General features: G+C 38.9%; 1 protein-coding gene across 1 annotated transcript in view; it reads left to right on the forward strand.

Annotated features, from left to right (window-relative positions):
- ACTN2 (actinin alpha 2) overlaps window positions 1-18,579 on the forward strand; it is a 66,989-nt gene that overhangs the window by 36,019 nt on the left and 12,391 nt on the right. Inside the window, exons 7-16 of the mRNA XM_039707399.1 lie at window positions 791-872; window positions 4,147-4,232; window positions 5,662-5,754; window positions 6,354-6,584; window positions 7,686-7,833; window positions 9,348-9,498; window positions 15,788-15,896; window positions 16,709-16,849; window positions 16,997-17,179; window positions 18,331-18,465. Coding sequence (XP_039563333.1) covers window positions 791-872; window positions 4,147-4,232; window positions 5,662-5,754; window positions 6,354-6,584; window positions 7,686-7,833; window positions 9,348-9,498; window positions 15,788-15,896; window positions 16,709-16,849; window positions 16,997-17,179; window positions 18,331-18,465 — 1,359 coding nt within the window. The remainder of the gene's footprint in view (window positions 1-790; window positions 873-4,146; window positions 4,233-5,661; window positions 5,755-6,353; window positions 6,585-7,685; window positions 7,834-9,347; window positions 9,499-15,787; window positions 15,897-16,708; window positions 16,850-16,996; window positions 17,180-18,330; window positions 18,466-18,579) is intronic.

Here is an 18,579-nt window from a genome sequence, read left to right on the forward strand (position 1 = left end):
CAATCCTTTACCCCTGGAGCACTACTTACTTATGCACTTAGTACCAAGCACACAAATAGGAGGTGCTCATCAGCCATTCATCAGTAAAGTGCAAACCTAGTCAATAGGTCTCAGTTTTACTGTCTTTTTGACTTTTACAAAATCTGTGCTCTCTATCTGAACTGTGCTCACTGCTTCCTTTCTCTTTCCTTCAAAAACCAAAATCTCAAAACCAGAGGAAGTGCTTGAATTTCCACAGCCCTAAAATTCTGTTTATAGAGGCATTACAGATTTTTATTTCCAAGCCCAAACTGGCAAGTTTCACTCCTTCTGGAGAACAATTCTGCCTGTGCTTGCTTCTTCTCATGCATGCACCTAACCAGCAGAGAACCCAGTGGGAGTCATATCCTTGTGATGCGCTGTATAGTGAGTATAAAACAGGCAGGGTTAACTCTGTGTTGAACAGTCTCATTTAGCCTGCTGGTCCAGTGGCATTTAGTGTCTGTACTACTGCTGTACTTCATTCAGAATTAGCTCAGAACTGAGTACACTGTTATCTGTGTTCACCTCCAGAATGCATTTCCAGCAGAGTTCTAGCTGTAGAGAACACCTTATTAAAGTTTTCTTTTGAAAACATAGCAGCAGATGCACCAAAAGTTTATATACCTAGACTCTGTATTTTTTTGAAGAACAGTTGTGACTCCAGTTTACAGTTTAGAAAAACAGAAGCTGTTTTAGTCTAGTCAACTCTAGTCTTGCTTCAAAGAAAAGCTTCTATCTTTGACTCATTGTATTTTTTTCTTTAATGCAGGATGACCCCATAGGGAATATCAACCTTGCCATGGAAATTGCTGAAAAGCATTTGGATATCCCAAAGATGCTGGATGCAGAAGGTGAGAGTTATACCTTACTGAAGTTTGTGTTGCTCATAAGCAGGACACAGTAAAATTTCTTTAATTTTTTTTTCTAACAGATTTTCAATATTCCTTCCATATGAATCAGAAAGTAGCAACCTGCTTCATTTTCAAAAAATATTTTCCTTCCTTTCTGGCTTTCATTGGATAATTTCACTCACTTTTTGCTTTATTATTTCTTGTTTGTTAATGTTTGCATTTATTATAGTGTTTTGGACCCTAACCTCAGCACGTGGCCCCACTGTGTTGAGGTAAAATGCAGGATCAAAAGTTAATCCTTGCTTTTAATAATTCAGATTTAATAAAGGGAAATATAACTGTTAGCAACTTAAAGCACATTCAGTTTTTTAAATGTTTAAGCAAGAGGCCAAAAATAGAAATAGTAGAAGTACTTTCAAAGCTTTCAAAATACACTAACACATGCCTCACCTCCTATGAAAGAGAGCTAGGTTGAGGGAAGCATTTTTTTGGTTTGTAGTAGTTGTAAACTTTTTGCAGTGATACTTTTAACAAATAATTAATGTGTCTCCAATTATCTTGAGAATTTCCTGAATTTTTTCAAGATAATCAAACTTTTGTACCCTGGGCAAAGCATGGTGCCAGACTACTGGAATTTGCTTACATTAGTTAAAAGCATTCTTCCCCAAGAATGGAGACTCAGCTCTGGTGGCTTCTCAGTAGAGCAGAGATAAGATGGGAATCATCCAGAGCTGACTCAAACTGACTACAGCTGCTCCTCTTGAAGTCTTCATTTGGAAAGTTAGACAGGATGATTTGGAAAATCCAGACTGTAATCTGTAATTGAAGAGTAGTTTCGCTTTCATACATTAAAACAAATTGTTTTCATCTTTTGAATCAACAACACCACTTAATTATTTTGCTTTGAAATACTGTGCAAGGAATAAACCGAGAAGTGCTGTCCCCTTGTCAGCTTTCTACATTTTTCCTCTTCTCTTCATAATCAATATAAGAAACCTTTTATTTTCCTCACCAAATTTTCTGCACATTCTATTCCTTATCTTACTATTCTCCTCTTGGCAGAGGAGGAGGTAATGAAATTGTATTCTTTCTAATACCCTTTAAGTATTCATGGTCACCTTTTTGCCATCTTTATTTCCACTGAAATATCTTCATGGAAACTTTGCAAAATTTTGTTCACAGCTAGATAAAGTAGATGTAACATTAGTAAATATATTGATCCTGAACTTAGAAATCTCACTGTTAACATAAAAAAATTTTCACTCATTCCAGGGTCTTTTCAAGTCAGTATCTTCCCACTCCTTTCATTGACAGGAATCCATGCAGGATACACTAGAATCATTCATTACTCAGTCATAACTTCTGTAAAAAAGGCTTTTCCTGCCTTTCTCTGTTGAGTATTGAAAAGGCCCATTTTTACCCATGGATGCATACCTTGATTGCACCCACTTTATATTTTCACTCTCCTGCCATAGTAAGGACAAAGCTTTTAGCCAGTCAAGCCCAAACCCTCCTGTGATTTATGCTATTAACTAAAAAGATGGGCTGGCACAGGGATTGCAGAGCTGCTACTGTCCAACTTTTCTTAGCACAAAATGTATTTCTGGACTGCAGGAGTTGTACAGGTTCCCAGTATATGCCAGAACCCTGTCAGCCACAGGGACCCTGTGCTGATACACACTGAGTGCAGTTCTGGTTTGTGACTGTCAGTGGCTGTGTTTAGCTCTGCAGTAATTGCAGTGATTCAGATGAAGTTGCTTTTGAGTGGCAGTGAAGCTGAACCCAGCAGATCTGCCAGCCATGCCATCTGCTTGGAAGTTTCCACAAAGCAGAAGGCAGCAATACCCTTCTGTACAGTCTCAGCCTTCAGATGTTTTACCATTTCAGGGAGAGTTGTATCCTTTGTGTTTGCTGATTCCTAAAGCTTAGATGGCTTTGCACTCATATCAGTAAACGGATGCAACCTGAATAATTGTGTATTTATTTGGAATCCTTACAGCACTGAGGTGGCACCATTAGCATAATCAGATGAAAGTACCTTGTGAGAATTTCTGAGCAGTTAACCCTCTTCTCTCCACACAGATGTAGTAAACACTGCCAGACCTGATGAAAGAGCCATTATGACTTATGTTTCCTGTTACTACCATGCATTTGCTGGTGCTCAGAAGGTGAGATTGTAGATGGATCAGATCTCATCCTTCACCTTCTGTCTTGTTTTTTTCAGCAATTTTTTATTTTCTGATCTTTTTCTCACTAGTTACTAGAACAGCATCTTAGAGCTGAGCTCATTTCCTGTCGCCTCTTTTCTCTGTGAGCCGCTGTTTTGGTAGCGCCAGTAGTGGTCTATCCATTTGTTCCATAGAAACAAACATTCCTGTCTCATCTTTCTGCATATTTACTAATAATATCCAGTAGGTTTGTGACAGCTAGTTAGTGAATGGGAGAGGATGATGTTCCCTTTAAATGAATTTTTGTGCATTCATTTGAAGAATCATTAAAAATGTAAGATGAAAATAAGCTCAGAGTGAAAAACAATAGTAGAATTCCATCTTTGGTCTCTCTGCTGGATATTATTTCTGCTACAGATGTCAAAATCATCATAATATGCTCAGAAAATAAACCCTTCTCTTATGCTTTCAGGATTGTTTTTAAAATGTTAAATGCTTAATGGTAAGTACAAACAGCAACATCAAATGATGCTACTAAGCAAAACAGAAACATGTATAGACATCTCAGACAAGCTCTGGAATCACTTCCTAAAGAAAAGAAGGAAAATTCTAAAAACTAAGGCAGTTTGGAGTTGGGCATACTTCAGGTATTGGTAATATGAAAAATACTGATGCAAAGAATGCTAACGTGCAACTTCCAGAGAGCATCTCCCCAGACTGAAATGTAGCCTGCCTTTCCTGTGTCTTAGTCAAAACCCCCACAATTTAAGTCACCAAACATATGTGTGCCAGTTCTTAGCAGACAGTCCTGGTAAAATTAGGGTCATTCCCCCTGTGACAATACTGCTGGATCGAGCTTAATGGGAAAAAAAAATATCCTCCTCTTTGTATGAGCTTACACTGAATTTTTAGTGTACTTTTTATTTCGTCAGCACCCCTCAATCTAACAGTAAATTTTTTACAGCTTCGTAGAATTTCTCGGATACAGAGCTAAGGACAAGAAAACAGTAAAAAGACATGAAGTGATGCATTTATTTATTCATCCTATTTTCTACTCCTCAATTCCTTTTTTTCTTGTTTTATTTTAATTTCTCCCCCCCTTGTAGATATTGTGAACACTCCCAAACCTGATGAGAGAGCTATCATGACATATGTGTCCTGCTTCTACCATGCTTTTGCTGGAGCAGAGCAGGTATTAATCAACTGTCTCTTCAGGTTGCTGTGTTTTTGACTGGTTGTTTTACATTTCCACTAGTTTATTAAAAAAAAACCAAACCTCAACTAATTTAGTACTACATGCTTTTAATTAACATTTGCAAGTATTACTTGAGCACTAATATTTGTTTTTAACCAACTCTCAAACCTGTTTTAGTTAAACGTTGTGTAACAAGTTAACTTCTTTAATTCAAATAGACATTCTGTTTCTAATTTTGAGTCTTTATTTGGTAATTTTAAGGACTGTTTCAGAAAAAACTGATTGGAAGACATTGTTAAGTGGAGTTGTTGGTTGTTGCTACAACATCTTATTTGTTGACTACATAACAGAATGTTTGGCTTTTGGAGCCTGAGACTTATGCATGTTGAGTAGTAATTTAGGGCTAGATTTTCAAAGATGCCTAAAGAGACAGAAGGGCACGGAAGACATCCAACATAGTTTTTGTGCCTGGTTTCCACTGAAGCCAACAGAATTATTTGTGGATGAAAGTACTAGTATAAAAGGCATGAACATCAGCAACAGACCTGTCATTGATGGGATATTCATTTACAAATCTGGCATTTCCCACTCTTTCATACATTTCTAGCCTACAAATGAACATAATCCAATTTATGTTATAAAAAACCAACAAACCTTTAAAGTAGCTGATATTTTCCCTTCGTCCTCAGGACTGAATTTCCCTTCCTGTCTGCTTGGTTGCCTATACCTTAGCACACCACAGCTATGCTGTTTCATTCTCTCATTCCTGGGTAGGAAGGTTTTGCTATTCAGGCAAAAGGGGAATTCCAAATACTCTGTAACACAGGAGTCTATATTGATATTTATTTGACTACATATATATTCCAGAGTCATATTTGTGTCAAAGTACTGCTCTGTGTTATCAAACTAGTAAATTTTAAATATGGCAGAACTACACAGAGCTTTCACATATAAATTTGTTAGGAGGCATGAAAAGATTTGCTGTCAGTGGCTGAGCTGCACTTATTCTCTAGGGTTGTTCATATGATATGCAGATATAGAGTGGTCTGAGACTTCTGCATCACAGGTGGTGTCTATCCAGTGTGGCTAACAAATCTAATACTTTTTGGATATGACTTTAAAAAAAACCTATATAGGATATCTTTAAGAATGGCCTAAGTTGTCTTTAAAAAGAAAAGATTTATTAGACAACTATATAATAAGGCTTCATTATACAACAAGGGGATCTCTGTGCTGGTCCATGCCTCATTCAGGCCGTTGGAATCTATGGCTGCAGAAGGAGGGAAAACCTAGGAGCATAAATCACCAACTATAAAAAAATGCAATATTTTATTTGCAGCAGCCACATTCTCTCTCTTTCTCCAAGCCTATACCTTTCTCAGAATGTGTTTATGAATATGTCCTGTTTATTTGCTGTGTGTTACAGGCTGAGACTGCAGCTAACCGGATCTGTAAGGTGCTTGCTGTGAATCAGGAAAATGAGAGGTTGATGGAAGAGTATGAGAGACTAGCAAGTGAGGTAAGGGTGCTTTATCTGTAATGTGGTGACAACAATGTTAATGAAATATTGAAAGTTGAAAGATTCATGCACTCTGTTCAAGACAGAAAAGCAGAGACACTGTAAGGGTAAATCTCTCAGTGCAGGGTTCCTGCCAAGATCTGCCAGGGGCTCGGGCCACTCAGGGCACCCAGAGGGTTCTGACACTGATTGATGATTTTTATATGATCTGAGGCTGGTTTCTGTCCCAGTCCCATAACTATGGGTACCTGAAACACCAAGATCAATAGTTTTGAAAGTGGCAGTTAATATTGGGTAACTCAGATTTTGAGTAATTAGAGACACCTTAGATGTGTGTCAGTCTTTCTGAAAATAAGGTTATTTCTAGAAATATCTGAACTATCCGGGCAAATCTGTTATTTGTATAAAACAATACAATATAAAAGTATTGTTTAGCTCTGAATATCTTGTGCTTACTCACCATTAAGGTATCAGTACCAACTGAAGTTTATAATATTAAAATGGCACAAACTTAATTATGATTTGTATGTTCAATATAATATTTTTTTATGGTTGCTTTTCCATTGCTTTTATTTGACTTGTTTTTGTTGGTTTGAAAGCTTTTGGAATGGATTCGCCGGACAATTCCTTGGCTGGAAAACAGGACCCCAGAAAAAACAATGCAGGCTATGCAGAAGAAATTAGAGGACTTCCGGGACTATCGCCGCAAGCACAAACCTCCCAAAGTCCAGGAGAAATGTCAGCTGGAGATCAATTTCAACACCCTGCAAACAAAACTGAGAATCAGCAATCGGCCAGCTTTCATGCCATCAGAGGGGAAAATGGTTTCAGTAAGTAAAGGAGGCTTTAATGTTCTGTTTGTTTTATCAATGATCTCCCAAAAATGCCAATGTGAAGGATTGAAAAGCCGTTCTAAGTCATTCTCAGAAACATCAGTTTGTTGTACTTTTTCAATACCAAACTCCTTTTATGCGTTCCCTTTTGTTCCAGAATCTTGCTTTCTAATAAGCATACTCCTATCTCTTTGAAGGCTTTCCCAAAAGCAAATTATCTGGAGATGCAAGATGATATAGAGCTTCCTTTGGGAGTGTTATCAGTACTCATGTATCATTGAGCCAATGATTGCTTATTTAAGCAAAACTCAGTGGTTTTACTGACATTTTAGTCATCAAACAGACATTGCTCAATACACGTTTCTACATTTTTTTCTATTCTGCTTTTTCTCTTATGAATATGAAGATACGAGTAGTCCGTACCAAGAATTCACATCTGCTGATAAGTGCTGTGACTTGACTGTGGGTCAAAACATTTCCTGTGGAATATAGCAAACCTGTTTCTGTACTCTATTCTATCATTGTGTTTTGTTTCTCTATCTGGAAAGGGTTATTGTTCACTCCCTGTATGCGGAAAATAAGGGCCCTGTTACTTCAGTTTCCCACTCATGTCTCTGAGTTTGCAAGGAAGCTCACAAAACTTTGTGTACCACAGAAAGTGAAATGAATTTGTGTTCCAGGTAAAACATGCACTAAATGCTCTTGATACTAATTACCTTGCTATTGTCAACTTGCGAAAGCAAAGGACTTTCATTTTGATAACAAATAGATATATTATAAAAGAACACACACACATTGTAAAATGGGAGGTAAAAGCAATATATTGTGAAGACTTTGGGCCTGTAGCCATGCTTGGAAACAATTTCTGTCGGGGGTATCCTTTCACAAACTCACCTGAACAGAATGCACTATGAGGAGCAGGTGTCTGCACTAAAAAACAACGCCCTGACAACGTTTTGTGTGATTCTGTGATTTTACAAAATCTAAACATAAAAACTTCTCTTTTTGAAGCCAAATTGTGAATGAATCAAAAATCTGTAAACTTAGATAAAAAGAGATTATAATTTCATCCATCTCTCCCATGTATTCCCTTCACAGGATATTGCCGGCGCTTGGCAGAGACTTGAACAAGCTGAGAAAGGCTATGAAGAGTGGCTGCTGAATGAAATACGACGACTGGAAAGACTTGAACACTTGGCTGAGAAATTTAGGCAGAAGGCTTCCACTCATGAACAGTGGGCATATGGTGAGGAGAGATGGCTTTAACATTTTTAGTATTTTAATGTTTGAAGTTGAACTGTCAGTGCTGAGTATTTGCCAGCTACAAACTCACTCATAAGTAGTTTGGACAATTTCAGACAATCTAAAATAATAACAGATAAAATGTCAGGTTTTGTTGACTATAGTCACGGTCCTAACTTGTTGGCATGTTGCTAATGAGATGTAACTGTAAAAATCATACTTGAGGCAGTGAGTCAAACTTAATGGGAATATTCTGCATTTGAATAGAGGCCATTACTGCTAATGCATTCCTACACAGCTGTACACCAGCAATCCAACCAGGAATGCAGTTGTACCACTGGCTGAGTGTGAAATTCTTAACAGAAGTATTCTGAGTTAATTATTATTATTTGGTCATCATGATGTTCTGAATAGTTCAGATAAAGTACATGATACTGGACTCCTTTGCTCCAAACCCTGAATTACAAGCCATTTATAGTTCTGGCTTGTAATGGTAACCTAACCTTACCTGTAGTTGTGACACCTGTAGGACCTTACAGTGGCATTCAGTTTTGTTGGGGTCTGTTAAACATAGGTCGGCTCTATCTTCCTGATGACTGTCTTCCTGTTTCTGCCATGCTTCTGGCTTTTCCCAGCTAGATTCTTTTGACACTGTGAAAATGAATCAGAGTCCATCCTCTAACAGTTGCTGGAAGCATGCAAGGCTGTAAATAGTTGCCAAGCAGATACTAGAAGGGAAACTACAGCGTTTGTCAGCCCTGAGAGACATCTTTCTGAGCATAAACTACTCATGGTGACAAGTCATAGCTGTTGTGTAGGGAAAACCACATAAGCTAGTACACAGCAAGTGGAACAATAGTTGCTTCTGGCTCTAGGATTCACAGAGCTGCAAATGCCATGTGGCGAGTGCAGCTGCAGGGCCTGTCTGTGTGGATTCAGTTATCCAACATAGGAGCTACTTAGCAGTAGTATTTCAGTTTCTACTTAATCTTTGTTTCTCTAGTCTTTTGTAGATAAGTTGGCATTTTCCACTTGAAATTCAGAGTTCAATACGAAAGGCAGTCACACATCTGAGGTTTTTTTTTTAAGTGCTGAAATGACTAATGAATTGAAGGCAGAATGTAAAAAAGAATAACAGATCACTAGTAAGAGTGAAACTAAGCATAACAGTGATTTCTGGTTTTTTGTCTATTCCACAAAAAATTATCAAAGTGGTTTAGAGATACAGTTTTTTCTAATATACCATTTTTATGCCAGTTTCTCCAGCAATGTAATACTCACTATTATAGACCTGTATAAGCAGCCTATGCAAAAACCAGGACACTACTGCAAGAGCATTAAAAATAGATGTTTCTAATTAGCATGTGCTGACAATTTGCTGCTGATTTCAGTGGGGGTGGGATTTAATTTCATACATATGATTTTCACCATGCCTGAACTAAAAAGTTGATTAAATTTACAATTTTTCTAACAGATAAATTGCTAAAAAATGAGTAATATTTTAATTTCCTCTTTCAGGCAAAGAGCAGACCTTGCTTCAGAAGGATTATGAGTCTGCCTCTCTGACAGAAGTCCGTGCCATGTTAAGGAAACATGAAGCTTTTGAGAGCGATTTGGCTGCTCACCAGGACAGGGTGGAACAGATCGCTGCCATTGCCCAGGAGCTGAAGTATGTTCCATTTAAAGACTTGCAGCTGCTGACATTTAACTTTGCGATAAACTCTTTCCAATGAATTTGATAGTGTCATAGGTACCAACGTAGGAATTCCAGACATAGCTTCATAAGTATATTATCTGAGCTGGTCACTGAGACCTTTCCCTCATCTCCCCCTTACCCCCAACCAAATATAGATATTCAACTGAACAAAACTATTTAAAAAGAAACATTTTCAACTTGACTTCACAGTAATATTTTAGATTAGTTCTACCCATGAGTCCATTGTGGGTTGATGGGAAACCTGGAGGTGTTTATTTCTCAGTTCATATGGTCTGCTGAGAGGTACGGACTAGGAGTTGTTTAACTTAGAAAATAATTTCACTTACACAAATTACAACTCAAGTATCTTCACAAGTATATTGGTCCTTTCAAAAGGCTTCACATCCCTTTATTATCTCTATAATACTGGGTAATGCACTGACTTCCTGCAGATTTAACTGTCTCTAATATGCTTATTTTCACAATCTCTTGATATTATATTTGGAAGTGTCATTGTCTCCATTTTACACAAGGGACACTGGAAGCTAAATAAATTGCTCTCAGATTCCTGCCCTTGGCTTCACTCACCAAGTTTCAATTTCTCACCTTGAACAGGCAGAACGGTTACTGCTCAGAAATGACATCTTAGAAACATGCCCTTTTTTCACTTTGTGAAGGACCATGACTCACCAACAGCTCCATCTTCATTAACGATTAAAAATTATATACTTGTCTTAAAATGTAGTTCATATCTGATAGCAGCAGACTGCCAGTAGTTGTGCAATTCAAATGGATTTAAAAGAAAAATGCCATCTTCAGGATTATTTAAAGGAAGAAAAATTAGGCACAGTGGGCAGACTAAGTATTGTGTTTCGGTTAATCTGAAAGAAATAGAAAAAAACCTCACAGAATGGAGATTGCCCTGAATGTGTGAGATTATGAAACAGTTTCTGGCATGCCTTGATCTCTGTTTTGCAATTATTTCATGGGATGGCTTGGGTTGGAAGGGACCTTAATGATCATTTAGTTCCAAGACCCCTACCATGGACAGGGACATATTCCACTAGATCATGTTGCTCAAAGCTCCATCCAACCTCGCCTTGAACACCTCTGGGTATGGGACATCCACAGCTTCTCCAGGCAACCTGTTCCAGTGCCTCACCACCCTCACAGTAAAGAATTTCTGCCTAATATCCAGTCCAAAGCTGCCCTCTTGCTGTTTAACACCATTCCCCCTTGTCCTTGTTAAAAGTCTCTCCAGCTCTCCTGTAAGTCCCTTTAGGCACTGGAAGGCTGCTATAGGATCTCACAAAAAACTCCTTGTCTACAGGCTGGACAGCCCCAACTCTCTCAGCCTGTCTGCTTAGGACAGATGCTCCACCCCTCTGATTATCTTCGTGTCCCTTCTCTGCACCCACTCCAACAGATCCATGTCTTTTCTGGGGGCCCCAGAGCTGAATGCAGTGTTCCAAGTGGTGTCTCCCCAGAGCAGAGCAAAGGGACAGAATCCCCTCCCTGGCTTTGCTGCCCACACTGCTTTGGATGCAGCCCAGGGCACGTTTGGCTTTCTGGGCTGGGAGTGCCCATTGGCTGGGTCATATTTAGCTTCTTGTCAACCAACATCGCCAAGACCTTCCTCCCAGGGCTGTTCTCAATCAATTCTCTACCCAGCCTCTATTTGTGCTTGAGATTTGTTTCTCTTTATACTAAAGAAAGTTTCTGTAACACCTAATCATTGCTAATTCAGCTTCAGCTTTATGAATTATGAGAAACTTTGGGAATGTAGCATACATAGCACAGCATCTGCTTACCAGTGTTTTGAACCCTCTGTCCTTTACCTCTGGTGACGCCAGTGAACACTGTATCCTGTCTATTTTGGGATTGTCTCTTCTCAGTTGTTTCAGTAATTTGCTGTGTGAAGTAAAACAAGTTATTTGTGGCCTGGGTTGCAAAGGTGCTGAAAGCTGATTGCATTTAGAGATGCTCTAATTTGACTTCTCTGCTTCTCCATACAATGGTGCTATCAGTGCCTGATTTTTCACTGTGACTGTGTAACTCAAGTAGGCTTAATGTCCATGGGGAACACTGAATGAAAGGTCATGAAGGTCAGGTTTTATCAGTGGCTGCAAGCAAATTGGCAGCTTCTATTTAAATACTGATTTTAATTATTTATACATAATTTCTTGCACAATAAAACTATAGAGGAAAATGCTAATTTCTTTCTTAATCCATATTTTTAAAGAAGGACTAAAGTCTGAATGCTAAGAAATGTGCATTGGCATCTGATACAAAGTCCGTTGAAGTCAGTGTGGGTATTTCTTGATTTTTGTTTGGTTGGTGGGTTGTTTTTTTTTTCCTCATCACTGGAGCTGGCCCTTACAGAAACCATCATTGTCTATGTCTAAATTCCAAGTCAGTACACCTCCATGTTTTGTTTTAATCAATCTCTTGGATGCCTAATGTTGCAATTTCAAAGGAGAGCTATTGCTGTATGACCTTGAACTCTACTAGTTACAGTTTCCTGTCCTGGTATTTTCTGCTACAGCTCAGTCCACTGTGTGCTTAATGTTAGAGTTGCTACAGCTTGTTGATTGATGCTATTTAGATAGAGAATTTATGTGTGTATGCAAACAGGTGATTCCAGCCAGGATGTTGCTATAAGATTGTTGTGTTCTCAGCCTATATAAACTTAGATATTCCTTGGCAAAGAGGCATGACAGGGCTTGGATAGGGCTTTATACAAAGCTGAAGGGGTATAGGCATTTCTAAAATGAGATTTGCCATTTATGACAGAGTAAATTCTCATTTGAGTGAGCTGTGCTATAAAAACCCATATTAATTTATGATCTTATGTGCTCATTTCAATGTTTTCGATCATCAAGACAAAAATTTTGGAATGTACTTTCTTGTATATCCATCACTTGTAGTATAGTGACTGATTTTCAGCCAAACAGACCATTATCTGTAAGACTGATTTTAGAGTCATTTTGATTCTGGAGACCTGGGCTCAAATTGTGCTTACGAGTATGGTTAACATGAGCCTTGTTCTGAAGCACTGCTAAAACATGTTGCTCAGCAGGTTATTTTTGTGGCACTATCACTGTTCCCAAAGTGAGCTCAGACTTAAGTGCTTCTCTGGATCAGGTCAAAATTTGACTGAATTTTTAATTTTTGACGGAGAAGATTGAGTCACTTGTAAGATCAATAGGGATAACTCAATGATTTTTAAATTCCAAAGGTTGTAGGTTTCCAATGGCCAAACAAATAGAAAGACTGTTCTCTTAGAAGGTCTTTAACACATGAGAAGCAGTACTTCACACACTGCAAAGTAAAAATTTTTACAAAATGTAAATCTAGTCTCTTCAACGTTGAGAAAGATATAAAAATTAATAGGACAGGAAGAAAAGATACAAAAATTAATAAAACACAGTAAGCCTCTGTTTTATTTCCAACTAATTAATCTTTGAGTTATTACTTCCTCTGCTCCTGCTTTGAGCAGAAAAATGTTCTTTGATACCTATAATGCACTTATTTGAAGTAAACAACAGCAGGTCCAGAAAGGTAGTGAAGCTACACTGCTTAATGCCACTTGGTAAGCTAGTTTAGGATTTAGTTAGCTAGCACTGTGGGTGCCCTTTTCACATGTTGTTTTGGTATTTTTCTCCTACCTATTTGTCCACAGCACATATCCCTGGAAGGAACAGGATAGTAGAGATCTTATGGGGAATGACTGAATCTCCCTGGCAGAGCTTGTGGAGGAAGGTGGTGTATCACCTTCCAGGACTTTGACCACAGCTGGTACAATCAGTCCCTCACTTTCATGGAAGTGCCCTTAGCCTTACCCGCCCTTACCCTTAATTGACAAAAGGAGATAAGTGATCCATTGAAGCAAAAATAAAGTTTGCTCACTCAGGAACATAATCTAATAAACTTAATATGCTATAATGAAAAAAAGCCCCCAACTTTCAGCCAAAAGCTCCTGACAGCAAAATCAATCTCAGCCTGTTTCATCCAAGCCTCTATGCTTCTGACTTAAAATTTCTTAGCAGATAGGTGGCTTTTGTTGTACCCCTTGAAGGCTAACAAAAAGGCTTCCAAAGAAGGAAGTGAGTTTTCCAGTTAAGGAGCCCTTGTACAGTGTGACTTGCTGGCAATTTTCTCTTTACATATGAGAGCTTACTTTTACAATTCTGAGTTGTTTTTGGTATTTTAAAAAATTGTTCAGAGGATTGCATTAGAGAATACCTAGGCAAACTTGACATCTTACAAGTCTATAGGCTCTGATGGGCTGCATCCATGATTGCTAAAAGAACTGTTGGATACCATAGTGAGGCTGCTCATGATGATCTTTGAAAAGCCATTGCAGTTAGGAGAGGTGCCTGAGGACTGGAAGAAAGCAAATGTCACCCTAGTCTTCAGCAAGTGCTAGAAAGAGGACTCAGAGAACTCCAGCCAGTAGTTCCAGCCTCAGCTCAATTCCCGGCAAGGTGATGGAGCGTCTGATTCTGGAGGCCATCCTGGAGGCTAGAGCCACAGGGAAGACAGGAAGGTGATCAGGAGTAGTCAGGTAAATCACATTTGACCAGCCTATTGTAATGAGTCAACTACCGGGATGGATGAGGGAAGACCAGTGCATTTTGCCTCTCTTGACTTCAGAGAGGCTTTCAACACTGTCTCTCACAACATCCACACAGGCAAAGTCACTTCACTGTGAAAGTGACCAGGCATTGCCTGGAGAAGTGAACAGATTGCCCAGAGAGGTTGTGGAGTCTTCCTCACCGGAGATATTTAACAACTGCCTGGCCTCAATCCTGTAACATATTCTCTAGGATGACCCTGCTTGAACAGGGAGGTCGGACCAGATGACCCACTCTAGCCCCTTCCAACCTGACGCACTCTGTGATTTTGTAATTCTGTGATTCTGTTATGGTGGTTTTTTTTTACCTGTTTACCATTCTTGACTTTCAATAGTCAATTGATTGCAGCACATCTGAAGCTTCTTTTAAACAGAATGCTTCTCATACTTCTCAGGTTTATCCCAAACCAGATTGCTCTGACTGGGCTTAGAAGAGGAAACATGAACACTGCCCCTGTCCTACAGAGCTGCTGGCTTCCAGCCTCTGGCTTCACAGAGGAAAGCTGCCTCTGTTCTCATTTTGTCCTCTGTGATTCTCTGTATTACTGGCAGTGTGATCTGTTCATTCCTCTTGCCAATTGCCTAGAGAAGAATGCTCAAACAAAAAGGGAACAAATTCTATCTGCATTTGCTGTCTTGTTCAAGCCTTGAAGTAAACCTTAGATTCATTATTGCCCTGTGTCATGCATTTACAGTCTCTGCAACGTTTAGTACTGGGCAGAGTGTTCTCAAGGCAAGCCAAGAGCTAAATTCAGTGGATGGAGATGCACCAATAAAAGGGAGTTTCCAAAGTGTCAAACACATGTATTATGGATGATTATCATTTGCCACTGAGATCAAAAGTTCAGTTTGAAGCAGAGTCAGTCCAGAATCTCAGGACATAATCTCAAAAATTTATTCCAGTCTCAGGCAGAATAGTAAGTTGCTTTCTTCAGGATGATACTAGCCTATTAAGCAGGTGAAAATGCAATGGTAACTGCTATCCTTTGTGAATGCACTCATTCATCCTTGTGGCATATTTGGGTCTGGAGATCCCTGTTCTCTGAACAAGCCATTTCTTGGATGTAGCTCTGTGAGGAGATCCTGCAGAGGAAGATGAAAATTGTTCTCTGCTCCCTAGATCTTGGAAGCCCCTATTAGTATTCCTGGGCTTGTGAGAGATTATGCTTTGAATGCAACCTGATTTGTGTTTCTCAGTTCAATCATTTCAAAGCAGATAAGGAACGGATCATTTGATTATTTAAAACAAAGTAGATATTTCAGGCCAATTAATTTTAAAAGGTACCAATCTTGTTAAAGACCAAGACTGAAGCATTCTGGCCATCAGAGGATCAAGTTGCTTGTGTCACAGGAATAGCTATGACAAAGATGCTTGCACATCTTAATTTTGATTAATACCTGGATGTCACTTGATTTTTCTCAGAACAGAGGGCATTGATCCTGTTCCTGTGCTGTGCTTCTTGAAATGCTGAATGCCTAAACACAATGTCTCTACTACAACACTTGCTTACCTTAGGAGAAATATTGCAAAGATAAGGGCAAGAATTGTTGAGGGCCAGTGGCAGTGTGGACACTGCTCCTGTCTTTCAAAAAGTCACACAGAGTTTTGTCTTTGCTCTTTCTTAGTGAACTGGATTACCACGATGCTGCAAGTGTCAATGATAGATGTCAAAAGATATGTGACCAATGGGACAGTCTGGGAACACTCACTCAGAAAAGGAGAGAAGCACTGGAGGTAAACCATACAATAAGGATCAGCAGCTCAGCTGAGAAGGGAGAGGGAAATGGGCAATTTATTTCATATCTGGAAATGGTGCCTTTGAGTATCCACTTTGGAGTCCAAATAGCAAAAAACTCTTTCCTCAGATCTTAATTTAATTTTGGTGTGGTTACTTGTGCAAATGGACTGAATTATTCAGAGTAGACTTGGCAATACTGAGCTGCCACGGACAGCTCTAATGCAGCAACAAATGGCATGTGGTTTGTAGCACCCCTCTGTGGGAATCTGATGTCCAGCAAGGCTAAAAAAAGCTATTGGTTGGTTACCTGTTCATACCAGTCTAAGTTTGCAGTCTTGCATACCTTTCTGTCCAGCAGTAGGTAAATTTTGGTAGTGAGTATTTCAAAGCACTGAGATACTTTGCAAAACCTTGTTCTTTTGGAAAAGAGGAAGTCACACATATCCTTCCTTTTTCTACTTAAGAGAAATTAGTAAATCAAAATTAGTAGATTTTAATTCATTTGCAGATAGATCCCAATAACAAAAATATCTAATTTATATGTATATAAAAATACTTTAAATATTAGTATTATACTTCACAGGCATACACTCACCCCTTGTAATGTGTTGGATATGAGAGTAGTTCTACTGCAATTAGTCCTATTGCCTTGAGTGGGAATCCTTAAAGCAGGTGGTGAAATCAATCAATGCAATCAATTGCATTTCAAAAGATGAGGTATGACTTTCTTTATGGGTGTGTATGTGGTATCTGTGGAGCTAGATTTTACCCTAATAACAAAAGAATGTACTTTTCCCAACCTGTACAGAGGACAGAGAAACTGCTTGAAACAATTGATCAGCTTCACCTGGAGTTTGCCAAAAGAGCTGCTCCTTTCAACAACTGGATGGAAGGTGCTATGGAAGACCTACAGGACATGTTTATTGTTCATAGCATAGAGGAAATTCAGGTAATTGTATTATTTCCTGTATCTACACCCAGCAGCCAAGATGTTTGAGAGCCTGAGAGAGGAGCTGTGCTTATTTACACCAGTTTTTCCAGATGCTGGAAGAAATGTTAGAGTTTTCATGCTTTCCCTCTCTGTTTCTGATTTTAGAGTTTAATCTCTGCACACGATCAATTCAAAGCTACTTTGCCAGAGGCAGATGGTGAACGACAGGCCATACTGTCTATCCAGAATGAAGTTGAAAAAGTCATCCAGAGTTACAGCATGAGAATAAGTGCAACCAATCCTTACAGCACTGTTACAGTCGAAGAGATTCGTAGCAAGTGGGAAAAGGTAATGTATGCTAAATTGCTAAATACAGAAAGGACATTGTGATACATGATTCCAGTTGAGAATTACTGAGAATATTCAGAGAACTTTACAATAAATCTCTAAATTATTCTAGATCGTCAGATGCTGGAATGAATTTCTGCAGTACCTTATGCTCTCCCTTATGTTTGCCCGGCTCTCTTCACAATATTCCTTGCTCCTGTCACGCAATATTACCTATGTCCTCTTTGGCTTTCTGCCTGGACAAGAGAAGCACGTGTTGAGGCTAGTGCAGAGCTGGTGCCTAGCTAGAGGTGCTGTTATTAAAGAACAGGAAATTATTGTATTCTTTCTCTTAGTATAAAGAATAATTTTTTGTGTTTCTTCTACTCAGATGCTGCTTTTCAAAATATGTTGTATAAAATCAGCATCTTTGGAACCATTAATGTTTCTGTCCAATTAGATTAAAATTTGCATTAGCAACTGAAAAGTACTGGGAAGGGATTAAAGAGAGGCTTCTAGAGCAATCACACCAATTTCATTTCATTAGGAGCCAAGACAGAAAACATGCTGCAGGTAAATGATTGTGTAAAATGTAGAATTACAGAAACTTACATGGACACAAACACACTCTCAATGGACAATAAAAATGAAGCAGTAAGGACTAAGGTTAGAATCTCCCTGGGCAATTCAGAAGGGTAAGCCACACAAAAGCATTTGCATTGAATTAGAGACTTCCAGATGTGCATGACAGACAGTACATGTCTCATGTTATTCTATTCTAATGGAGGTGTTCAAATAAAATGTTTTGTACTGACTGTTCTTAGAAAAATTACTTAGAGATTGAAAAATCACCTTCATTTTTTGAAAGAAAAACAAAGTAACTGCTCTAAGAGCAGTTAAAGTGAAATTGTCATGAACTTGAATCCAGCCAGAGGTGAGAATTTCTTCTCTCTGCATGTCAGTCTCTCTGGTCAGGCTGCCTAAGACCATGTTACAAATTTCTTATGTTAGCACAGAATTTGTAAATAAAATAGTGATTATTCTGGCTTGTTCTTCTGATATTGGCCTTCAGGCCAGTAATGAAAATTATTAGCTCTAGACTTACTTGTTCCGTTTGTTGTTAAACCATTCAACTGTGCCTACTCACCTTTAGTGCCCTCCCACTGTAACAGGTGAAGCAGCTGGTGCCTCAGAGGGATCAATCCTTGCAGGAGGAATTAGCCCGCCAGCACGCCAACGAGCGCCTGCGCCGCCAGTTTGCTGCTCAGGCCAATGTCATCGGGCCATGGATCCAGACCAAGATGGAGGTGAGTGCCACATCCTCATGCAGATGCTGATGAATAAAGTAATTTTTAATTTTTTCATCTTTATATACAGGGCAACAGCAAAATCAGTGACAGTTTGCCAGCTGTTTGAGCCTA

Source organism: Passer montanus, unplaced genomic scaffold, assembly GCF_014805655.1.
Source record: "Passer montanus isolate IOZ18808 unplaced genomic scaffold, ASM1480565v1 scaffold2, whole genome shotgun sequence".
NCBI classification, from domain to species: domain Eukaryota; kingdom Metazoa; phylum Chordata; class Aves; order Passeriformes; family Passeridae; genus Passer; species Passer montanus.